This window comes from Manacus candei, unplaced genomic scaffold, assembly GCF_025592945.1.
Source record: "Manacus candei isolate 608988 ecotype Guabito, Panama unplaced genomic scaffold, ASM2559294v1 h1tg000027l, whole genome shotgun sequence".
Lineage (NCBI taxonomy): Eukaryota > Metazoa > Chordata > Aves > Passeriformes > Pipridae > Manacus > Manacus candei.
Window position 1 is genome coordinate 5243532 of NW_026138075.1, and position 12570 is coordinate 5256101.

Genomic DNA, 12570 nt, shown 5'->3' on the forward strand with positions numbered 1-12570 from the left:
AACTGTTTCAATTTCTAGAACTCAAGTTCCTTTTTGTTTTTACCCCCGAGAGAAAATCTGGTAAAGAAAACAAATAGCTTTCTCCTTCTAGGTGGGAAAATAAAATAAATAGATCAGAAACTAAACTCTACAATTTGTACGATTTTCCTCATGATGTTGCATCCCTATACATGACTTCTGATGGACACCAGTATAATGTATTTATTGTTTAAGTAAAACTAATGGAAGGGATCTTACATGATATTCCTTCAGATATCTACCTAATAATCTATTTCTTGGCAAATTCTGGTGTACTATCCTGTTGTTCCAGCTCAGTAGTACATAAATCTTCTCTCTCTGCTGGACGCTAGTGGCTTCTATAAAATGAGTTCACATTTTGAACACATTTCTCTGTCACATTTCTAGGAATATTCAGAACCTAATGACAAACCAAACATGAATAAAACTTAATTTTCTCTCTTAAAAATTACAAGTAATGCTGAAACCATATGTCAGAGGCTGTGATGTTTCTGTTGATGGCATAGGCCAAGTCTGTTCTTTACAATTTAAAAGGAAACAATGGGAGAAAAAAAAGGCAAGAAAATTTTGGAGTGCAAATATTCTTTGGTTTACTCATTAAAACAAAAGGACACAGCAAACAGCAAAAACACTGGCAATTAAATAAACAGCAAATTCTGTATATGCTTCCTAACAAAAAGTCTTCGGCTGTTTGAAATGTATTAACTTCATGCTCTAAAGTACATTACAGTGTCTAGAAAGTCACATTTTTTTATCCCCAATGTCAAGGCAGAGAGAAGATGAAGGAGAAGAAGAAGGATAAAAAGTAGGAAGTGAGAAAAGAAGAAAAAAAATTATTCAAAATTCCATTTTTCCATTAGTTAAATAGTATATAACACAATGATAAAACTAATTTCTGTTTCTAGTTTCATTGTACAGAAAGCAAATTGGCTGGAATTTATTTTCAGATGATCAACCTTAGTCAATTCACATCATCATACACATCAGACTAGCATATAAAATATACTGACTCACACCTTTCCAAAAAGAATTGTGACCCTTCCAACCCAAATGACTGATTCTATGATTCTAGTAGCAGAATTCTAAATATCTCAAGGAATTGCACAGAGAAGTCACTGTGTTTTACCTTATCACAGGCAGAGTTAAAATTAGGTACTGCAGGTGGTTTCTAGGGAATACTCTTCCCCAGTTCGGCTACTTTACTGTAGCTTATTCCTCAAATAATCCCCATATAATCAAAGTAAGCAAGCATCTGTGCAGGTCTATAAGGATCTATATTTGGCAGATCCTTCTTTCCAGACAGGAATTTTTCATCTCTGAGCTGGCGATGCACAAGCCTGCTGTTAAGACTCTTATGTGACAGCATCGTTGATATTATTTAAATTCAGTGCTTCATAATGGCAATACTAGGAAGCTGTGATCTGTGCAGAGAGCACAAAAGACTATAAATGAATCAAATATATCTATTTTACAAGTGAAAAAAATTACAGAGTGTACCATCACCAGGATAGTCTGTTACCAACATTACTGGACTCTGATAGTTTAGAATTAATTCTGTAAATCTATGAAAGATGCTGATTGTCTGACAGCATATTGTTTTGGTTTGTGTATCTATCTTGCAAGACTCTTACTCTACTTGGATCATTCTGTTTGATTGTCTTTATCAAGCTGTTTCCATAGGCAAAGCATAGCAAAAATAGTCCTGCACAGTCTTTCTTCCAGATGGACTGTGAATAGCAACACATAGTTCATAATAAGAAATCAATTAATAAAGACATTTGGAAATATTTGGAAATATTTGTCAATATGTAAAAAACCCCCTCTTTGCATGCTCCCTTATTCCTTCATAAATCAACAGTGTTCCATCTACAAATAATTCATGGGCAGTCACCTCTAATACAAGTACTTATATGTTCCCCTCATCTAGCATTTTGTTGACCCCATCACAAAGCTTCTGCAAATGGTGTTTATAAGGTCCAAAGGGATTGTACAAGGCAGCCAAAAATTCACAATCAGAGAAGTGATCAAACACGTTGTTGACACGTCCGTGTGACTTTGCAGTTAGGTGACGCTGAATGATTTCATGGAGTAGCTCTCTGCAATCATTTAACAGTTTGGACAAAAAGTTCCTGTCAAAGGTATAATCCACCTGATGGAAACTGACCACGGTCTTAGCCAGCTGATGAACCTTCTTCTTGAATTTCTCCATCAATGCTATTTCATCCTGATTAAACTGGTTGTTCCTGTAGAGAATTGCCAATTTGAGGACTATTTTAATGAGGTTTTTGATGATCTTCTCTGCTTCCTTTTTATTTTGTGTATATTCCTTTGTTACTCTGTAAAGCTCATCTAAAACATCACTGCTTGTATCATCGATCAAAGTAGTTGCGATTGATTTGGACACCATTTTTCCAAGGATCTTCTTCTGGGCCTGAATGGCCAGACTTTTGGAGTTGAAGACATCTGTGGCCACTAGGGGTAAAAAAAAGTATGCAGTCAGTACTTCCACATAGACATTCTCTGGACAGCAAGTTAAGGAATATTTCCATGTTTAGCCATTCATGATAGACTTAGTAACTGCCACAAAAATAATGCAGTGTAGTTGCAGAAAATTCCATCTTTTAAATCCCTAAAACTCTGCTCTCTTTAGGCTTACGTTCTTTTAGACTGTTTTATTTTTGAGAAAATACCAAATAAACTTGCTCAGAAACCATTTAAAAGATCTCTATATATATACATGGATTGATGGAATTTCAAATAGAGGCAATAAATCTGCCCTATTTTATCAGATGTGTCGTTAAGGCTCATCCGATTCTCACATTCATAATGAAATCTGAAACTGTGACTACCCCAAATGTCATGACAATTAACCACTACTACTCCAATAGAGATAGTAATTCAGTGAATCTACCATTGTAAACCTTTTCCTGCTTAGCCTTTTACATGATCAGTGAATTCAGAACCCACACATCTATTATTATTTTTTATATATATTTTATATATATGTAGATATCTATATAGACAAGACATACAGGAATATAAAACAAAGACAAAAATCCTCTGTCAGCAAACAATACTGAGATTCTCTGGATGCAATTTGAAGAAGTTAGTTTTCAGGAAAGCAAGTACAGATAAACATTTCTATGTCCTATACTTAATGCAGTAAAAGCCAGAATTTAACAGTCTAGGGATTGTCATAACACTTGCAAGCATAACCTTTTAAAGAAATCTTTTGGTGACCAATGAAGTAGATACTAGAACAGATTTCCACTTCCCAAACTATGCTTGCTTGCACCAATATACCCAATGACCAGTCAGTAATTTTGTTCAGATACTTAAAAGACCCCAAACGTTCCTTCACAAACTTGACTTGTGAAATGTTATTCTCCGTTCTGTTGCCAGCAACAATTATTTACAGGACGCTCCCTTTGCAGCACCTTCTCCACTAAGGCGCATGCGAGTTCACATTTCCAGTTTGAACAGCCTGGGAGATGGCTGCCGTTGTGCTGCAGCTTTCCTGGAGTCTCAGACAGGCTGAAGGAAAGCTTCATCTGTTTACATTTACTATACATATGGAAGGTCTGCTTAGCAAACACAGGGACTGGAAATATTTCCTTTCTTTTTTTTTTTTTTTTTAATGAAAACATCAACTCTGCAGATGTCAGACAGTAAGTCCCTGAATTTGGAAAAGGTTTCCTCTTAACTGCTGGTATGTGGGCAGCTGGGTGTGTTCAGACGCAGGGTGCCTCAGGGGTTTCAGCAAATACAAGAAACTTGTCCTTCAGGACATGAAACACAGATCTGTATTTTTAACTCAACAGTATCTTTGAGAAACTTAATAACTAGCTTCTTTTTTGTCATCCCAGAAACTTTCAAGCAGGTTTGTTTCTTAAGACTTTCAGTGCATGTCAGTATTTTGTTTTGAAGCGTGAAGTGTTTGAGAGCATTTTTTAAAATCTCTGCTACACAAGGATACTCAAAAACCAAAGAACCCCTTGTTAACTATCTTGGGCAAAACACTCAAGATCACAAGACAGACACACTTCTCAACCACAAACATACAGGAAGGCATTGAAGATGCTAAGCAATTATTCTGAACTGAAAATATTTGATTCACTTTTCGTGTTTTTAAATGTAAAACTCCCAACTGCTACTATTAAAATAAAACTAATCCAAGTATCTCAGAGTGGTCAAATACTAGAACACAACAGCCAATGCTGTACAAAGATCCACAGGTTAATAACTTTTTTTTCTCTTTCCAAACCAGGAATATCAATTTATAATAACTTTTATTACCTAGTCTTCTTACTTATTAATTGCTCACATTCTTCACAAATATACAGATGTTCACACTAATAGCAGTTACTGTTTCAATATATCTTCCAGAAATCTGCAGAGAAAATCCCACATATACAAAATATCCATATTTTTTAAGCATTCTTTACCAGGATGCTGTAGGCATTCTTATAAAATTCTAACTATATCACATCGAATGCTCCATGGTAATTCCAACCTGAACAATTCTATAGTTCTAAATCTACATAACCTGCCTGAAGAAAGTCACACGAACACTCAGGTATGGTTTTAGCACAATAACCTGCAAAGTATCAATTTAAAGAAACTGAAAACTAGACAGTTTCCTTAAAGTTTTACAATTTTTCAACAAGAAAACCCCTTATATTGCATAATTTTACATTTGACAAATTGGAGCTCAACACGCAGTTACCTTTAGTAATCAAAACAGGAATTGCTCCCTTATAAAAGCTGTTAAACTCTTAATGGTATTTCTCTAAAATCTGTCCAAGTTTTGGGACTACCTAGCATGGCCAGTTACCTTTTATCTACTTTGCCACAAAAACATCAGAGGTCAGCTTCATTTTCCCTGGGCTGTTACATGGGTTCTAATTTAATTGCTAAATATGTATATTCCAAACTTCAGTATTTCAACCAATCAAAAAAGGAACTTCCTAACTGTTTGTATTTTATAGTCAGAATTTTTCCTCATTACCAATGATAAAAAAAACTTAAAATGTATTTCACAGCTTAAATAAAACTGAGTTTAAGCAGTAAGATTGTAGAGCTCCTTCAGAACAAAAACACATACTTCCTTAAATAATAGTAAAATTATAACTTACTTGCTCATCTAAAGTAATTGCAGTTGTTAATGCTGACAGCAGAAAGAGAAGCAAAATACCCAAGGTGAAGACTTGCCTATGGCTTATTTATTCCAGTAAATCCACTGCACGCTTTATCATGTGCTTTGAAACACTGTCAGAAGCTATCACAGAGTGAATATGGGTTTTTCCCCTTCCCCGTAACAGCAGCTCTTCTCAGCAACCTTTCTCTCCTGCCTGTAGTGCTCCATTTTGCTCTGGCACCTCAAAATGTAAAAATACATCACAGTGGTTTCACTTCCTCGAAGAGAGAGCTGAAAGGAAATTGCACCGCTGAGCAAGCAATGCAACACTGATGGCTGTTACTGCCAACTGGAACAGTTTGCAGAAAGGGAGGGAGAAGAAAGGTCCTGTGACTCGAGAGGACAGGTGACACGTCAAGAAGAGGTTAGAACATTAACCAGGTAGCTGTGGATGGAGACACTCGCATGTATCAGAGATGGCTGATTCACAGGGTGCCGGTAGAGGGGCAGCCACCAGCTGCATGCCTTCTCAGTGTGAGGGCAGCCAAGCATCCCCTGCCAAACCTCTGACTGCAATTTCAGACGCAAGCATCCAAAACTGCACATTTAGACAACTACTTAAAGCAGCTTCATTTTCTTAGGGATTGTTGTATGCAGCCACCTTTTGAAAGAGATTACCGTAGCTGGCCTGGATATATAAATGTCTTATCACATCTTTTGTGTTGACAGGTCCTATCCTTGCACTTTAAAGTGAAATACTGTCATTTCTCTGGTGACCTGCAGTAGACCCAGAACTTGGGCAGGTATTCCCACTAATTTTAAGAATCTCACAGCTTGTTTTTCTTCCCAACTGCTCTTAATAGCTCCTATTTATTTCCTATGCAGTTTTACACTTTACTTTTTAGAAGTGTATCATCAAGAAATACTCCTTTGCAATCAATGGGATGTCATTTTCTGCAAAACCTATACAAATATGAATGATTGTGTTCAGTAAAGCCACTCCTCCACAGAGGAAAGCAGTCAAAGGGGAAAGGCCCTCAAAGGAAATCCTGTCTCCATTACTCTGAAATTGACAGGACCAATCATAGGGATAATGCAAAATCTAATTTATGATTTAGAGGAGGAAATGTTCTAGAGATTGCCTCCTGTGAATGTCGTGAACTTAGAAATCAAGAAACTTCTTCATTTTAACAGCCAAACACACAGTGTGTGTGTGTTTAACACAGTATTTTTGTGTTAAAGTGAATAAATATTGGACACGTAGAATTTTCCCAAAATATTTTGCCATGCAGAGGTTTTCCTTACAACTGTGATGGAAGTATAAACTTTCAGTGAAAATTTAAAGTTGTGCTTAGTAAGCTCTCAGGAGACTCCTATAAAAGTACAAGCAGGCTAATGCTTGCTGCTGTGATGCTGACTTCTCCCTCACACGGAAGCTGTGGAAGCTAGTACATCTCCCTTCATACTGTGGCAAATGACTACTACACATACCCTATGTCTCAACTATACTTACATTAAAAGGAAAAAAGAAAAGAAAGGTAGTATTGGGGGAAAAAAACACCTTTTTTGCCACAAGGTAACAGTCTACAGTACATTCAACATCACTTGCAGTTGAGTGTATTCAATGTCATGTACACTGACAATGAATATTGAGTCACTGAGTATTTTTAAACTTCTAATAACAAAGAAGGACCATAAAAGAGGTATCCAGTAAAAACTGACAGTGAACCATGTTAAATTCTGTGGTCAAATCAAGAGTTGAGCTTTCTGATACTCACTATGTTGATACAACAGTCCCAACGGAAGAGAAAATGTGACTGTGAAGCCATTAATAACAACACTGCTGCGTGAGACTCAGTTCTCATTTTTGTGACTGGAATACCACGTGCTGCACCAGTACCTGGTGAGTGCAAGGCCCAAAAATGACAACGGGTTTTGGGCAAGGCACAAAGAACACTGACATGGGACTGGGAGGAAAGGGACAGCACTGACTGAGGGCTCCAGGCAGCATTTAAAAGACTATCACAATAGCGCTGAGAACCACGGCAATCAATTTCCTGCCAGGTGTCCTGTGTGGACGTGTTTGCCTCTCTATACACTGTGTGGGAGAGCTACAGCTGAAAGTCTGCACATGGCACACAAATTGGATGTTCAGACTCCTAGAGTGAGAGAGCATGATTCCCCTGGAGGGAGGCAACTTGAAATCAAGTGGAATTGACAGCGTTTTGCTCTCTGAGTGTACGTGACCATGAGTCATGCACCTCCAAAATCATGAGATTGCCTAGATGTGAAGGGATAAAAAAAATTACTGAATTTTTACTCTTTCTTGTGCCTTCTGCTTTCTGGGTCTTTACAGGCCTACCCTTGTTTTCAGGAATGATAAAGTCCAGAAACATTAAAAAAATAGATACAGGGCATATAAATATATGAATTTGTGTAAAGGAAAGCCCCAATGGTTGTAAACTGCAAGAGTTAGCATCAGTGAACAATCCTGATGGACAGAATAGATAGAAATAGTCATAAACCTGTTATAATGTTATAATTTTCACAATATACTTATTACATGACAAAATTATTAAAAAACATGAGTGGTAGGACACTCACTATGAACTCTTCAGATATGAATAAGGTAAGCTCATTTTTCTAGCTGCCGCCATGATATATAGCTCCTTCCAATAACCATCTGAGTGAGTGAGTCACAGTTTCAAAAAGGTTTTTAGGTGCTGGTTTTTTTTCTTTTTAAATAGAAGAGTCAGTGTTTTCATTCTTATCTAAGTGCTTCGAAGTTTCCTGGGTGAAAGGTATGTTAAAGTCCTTAAAATGTAGGAATCCTTCCAAAAATACAGCAGTTCCCAGACGGCCACTTCAGCATACTGGCCAGTCTTCACATTCACAAGGGTTTGTTCACTTGTTGGCTTTTCAAAAGTTGATGAAAACTGAAGCTTGTACCAGACATGCAAGACCAGAAGCACTCTGACAGCTTTCACTCGTCAACCTCAGACACTGGTACTGCAACTTCTAAGCTGGCTGAGGGCAGGAGAGAGAAGAGACCAGGACAGCCACAGAATTTATTGAGAGAAAGACAGCAACAGTCCAGATAGCCTGGGGAAGCATCATCAGGCAGCAGAAAACCCAGAGAACAAATGGCCAAGTGCAGAATAAAAAAACCAACCTTAAACAGGGGCCCTGTACAGTACTTACTTCTTTCACATACTTTTTGATTCATGTACACAAGGTCCTTATTGGAAGATCAAATATTTTACTTGGCACCTTGTTTTTAAAAAGGGGGATTTATATATGAATATCAATTTTAACTGGAAAACAGTTTAAAATTTTCAATGCATACAAAGCATTCTTTCACAAGTACAATTTGCCTACAGTTCTCTTAATAGGTACACTAAATTGTAGTAAATTCTCGCTTGCCATAATTGTTACCAACTGAGCATACTATGAGAATGTTAACTAATCAAGCAACGTGTACTAATTTTAGCATTCACATGGAAGACCTTCAAAAGAAAAAGCGCTCCACCTGAAGCCAAGCCTAATGCATGGCAAATACTGCCTGAGCAGTCTTACTGGATTTGGAAGTCAGATGTGAGGCTGCAAGTCACTCTGAGGCAACGGTTAATCAAGGAATTTTGGAAAAAAATATGGCTAAGGAAGCATTTTTGGAAATACACAGTATGTCTAATCTATATATGCATACTGTATGAGTATATAGAACATATATTCAGCTGTAGAAACATGGAAAAGATAAAAGAAAAGCCAAAATACATCATTTGGAAGACCTTTTCTTCCTCAATAAAGTGTTGAATAAGTCAATGTCAAGATGTTTGCAAAACGCATATGATATTGCTTCTGAGTTTTGCTATTTAATTCTAACCTTGGCATACTAAAATGTCCAAAATTTGACCAAACAACAAAACACTTTGACCAACATTCTTGCTGTAAAAACAGAACCAAAACATTAAAAAAAAACAGAAAAAAAAATTACTTTTTTGACCAAGAAGTGAGAAGAATTGCTAAAAAATGTACCTGAAAGTTAAGGCTGGGTAGAGTGGAAAGGAATGATGCTATTTCCAACAAGAAAGTATGTGCAGAGTTTTGCAGTCCCATGGGAGCAGCCAGTGCCAACAAGTTATTCTGGTTTTACATGCTTTTGCTTCCCACAGCCAGCCTGTGCATCACATGATACATATACTGCAGCTGATTTAGACATTTAAAAAAACCTTCTAAAAACCCTCTTTCCTAGAGCCTCTGCATGTATTTTAATTAACAGTGTAGCTTTAAAAAGAAGAAAAAAAATCAGATTAACTTCTTATGACTGCTCTCAGAAGAGTACTACAGAATATGTTGGATATTAAACAGAGAAAATGACAGTCAAAAGGAACAGGGTCATGAACTTAATTTGGTATTTCAATCCTCTGCCACCATGTGTTATCCTTGTTGGAATGTAACAACTGTTGCTGTGGTATTAAATATGCAGCCTGTATATTTCAGCTGTTGGCCATTTCAGGGCTGCATCAAGTTCCTCGGTATCTACCAGGTGTCCATGCACAGTGAAGAGTAATACTGCACAAATCTTTCTAGAGGAAATAAACTATATCTTACATAATTCCTTCCAATCAATCAAATGCAATGCAGGTACTCTATGTTTTGTCTAGCCTCAGAAACACATATCAAACTGCAGGAAGGCAATGGTGCCAAGCTCCCTGACCCAAGTGGAACTTCCAATAAAATAACCTGGCCTTTACATTGAATGTCTTACCAAAAGTTAAAGTTTAAAAAAGAGGTATCTTTTTTACAACATCCTGGCAAAAAGAATGTCTTCTCACAAAAAGCCCCCAAAAACTAGGCTGTAGGCACAGAACCTATATATATAAAAGAAGAATTTCTGGCTTGAATACAGAAGGAAAAGCTCTGAGGCCCACAGCCCTGGGAAACTTGGAATTCGTTGGAGAAATTTCAAATTTGACATCGGCACAGGGGTGGAAGTTAAGATTAAGATACATGTTGCAAAATTACAACGAATTTGAATATCGACACAAGATAGCAACCTGGCCTGAGAGGAACAGGGAACTCAGTCCCAAGGACAAGGTAGCAACCTGGCTGTCAAAATGCAAAGGGCATATATGTTGAATCGCATGTAAAGAAAGTCATAGCAGAGCCTTCTTACAGTGGCTTTGAAAGTAGTTAAAAATGTTTTTCCTGTATTCCTAGTTTTGGTTCTCTGTTCTTCTCCATGTTGATCTGTAAACTACACACTCTGTTTCTTACAGACAGGACAGGAGTCCCTTGGTATCTGTCATTCATTATAATGTTGAAATTAGGCTGGATTGCTACTGTTCACTTTGTGTGTGTATATATACACATACATACACATATATACAAAAATTACTTTTTTATCTTCCACTTGTTGCCCTGAGAAATTAAACAAGGCGCGCACACACACATAACATTTGATTTCAGTTTTGTCCTTTCTAAAGAAACTTCTGAGGCACTGAAGACTGCCAGCTACATAAAAAACTGGTAGTGATTCCCAGGGCTCTCGGTTCTCAGGTGGCTGAGACACCCCCCTCGGAGGTGTCTGAATATCAACACTGAAATGCAGACTATAAAGCACAACAAAATATGTCATCTAAGATATCAAGATACTGGCTGTTCTTTAGGCCGGGGACACTAGTGACATCCTGCATCTCTTTTTAATTAGTTTTTAATTTTCCACTACCCATTTTCCTGTTTTATAGCATGAAGGATAAATCTGGCATTTAATGCATGGCTGTACAGAGAATAAATGCTTTGTCTACCCTTCCATACTAATCATTCATAGTACCTGTGATTATGAAGGACTACACTTACTGGCTGCAGTGGTCATTTTCTCTGCACAGTTAACAAGGATTTCACTTGCTTTCCCCTTCCACAATGAGCAAAATAAACAAATCCCTCAGTTTTAACTTCCCCCCCATATTTAGTAGCCACAGACTGTTCCTTCTGTATCCATACTACAACTCCATGACCTTCATCCAAACATCCAGCCATGAAATCATTACTTGGGAGTATTTTCTCTTCTTCATTCTACTCCCTTGCTGTCAGCTCAGAACAGGCTCCTCAAGACCGAAACACAGTTTATCTTTTGAAGGTTTTGCTTTGACTCCTCTTTGTTTCCACTTGGATTGCTCTATTCCTGGCACCTCCAACTCAAAAGCAATGCTCAAAACAGCTGAAAAAGTATGCAAAGTACTTATATACAAAACAGTTATGAAAAAAACCCTCAAACTACCTTTAAAATCTTTGACTTAACAACACCAAAACTCTCAAACTTATGACTGTCAAAACACCAGTCCACCTTCCCACCATCTCAAAAGTTTTGTTTTCACTAATGTCATTAAGTTCTGGTGGAATATGAAACATAAGAGAAAAATAAGGTCTTCAATACAGTTAGCAACTTATTCTTCTGTAAAATTTAATCTTCTGGCTAAATATCATGTGTGCAACACTGTCATTTTCTTTTACATCAGGAAGCAATATTATTTGGGTACAGAACTTTGTTATCCAACAAAGCACCAGCAATCCTATTTATTTTTAAATGTGGCAAATATATTTACTGACTAAAACTGGACAGTTTCCAAAGGTCCCTTTCAGCCTCAACTGTCCTGTGATTCTGTAAAATCTGAATCTATTGTAATTCACTTCTTGACGCAAAGAGTATGAAACTGACTATACTGGTTTTTACAGCTGTTGACTACCATAGAATTTAAACTTCTAGCTTCCTTACTTTGCACTGGCATCAAATGGCATTTTTAACTAGTCAACAGACAGCACTCATCAGCTATGAGGGGATATACACCACCAGGAAAGGTTGTTGTACCTTGAGATTTTCAAGGTTATTACCCAAATAGTAAGAAGAAGGAAATCCATACTTGAACCTGGAGAAGGAAAGCACTCAAGTAGTAAACAGGAACACCGTCAATGTCAATTCCGAATCAGATTATATTTTTGCACCAAAATAAAAATGTCAACAGTTTCTCTTTTTCTCACCATATCCTCTCCTCCCAAACCTCATGGCATTACACAAAAAGCCACAACAAACAAATCAACATCTAACTAGAAGTTACAGCTCTTTCAATTGATTTTGAGACCAACTGCTCGTTGCAAAGAAAAGTGAGTTCAAACATACGACTAGGATACAAATGTCTTGCATCACAGAATTTAAATCTCTGATTTCCACCATTGAGGACAAGGCTGTGAGCTTGATGAAGACACCACAAGATACCAGAGTAAAACTTTATTCTTCCTGAAGTATCCACCATTTCTGTTCAAAGATGCTCAAACTTACGATTCACTGTTTCAAGTGAATCGGAAGAAAACTCTGCATCACTATTTCTCAGTGAATGTTTTTAATACAAATGTTTTTA

At 37.2% G+C, this 12570-nt stretch overlaps 1 protein-coding gene across 5 annotated transcripts in view; it reads right to left on the reverse strand.

The window, feature by feature from the left end:
- Nucleotides 1-579: 579 nt before the first annotated feature.
- The window catches only part of TNFAIP8 (TNF alpha induced protein 8), a 60236-nt gene continuing 48245 nt past the window's right edge, over nucleotides 580-12570 (reverse strand). For 4 of the 5 annotated variants that reach the window (XM_051789488.1, XM_051789489.1, XM_051789486.1 and 1 more), the window contains one exon: nucleotides 580-2490. In XM_051789488.1, the coding sequence (XP_051645448.1) occupies nucleotides 1925-2490 (566 nt within the window). In that variant the 3' untranslated portion in view covers nucleotides 580-1924. Of the gene's footprint in view, nucleotides 2491-5153; nucleotides 5910-12570 lie in introns of those variants that run through there. The other variant, XM_051789491.1, reaches the window with a different exon arrangement.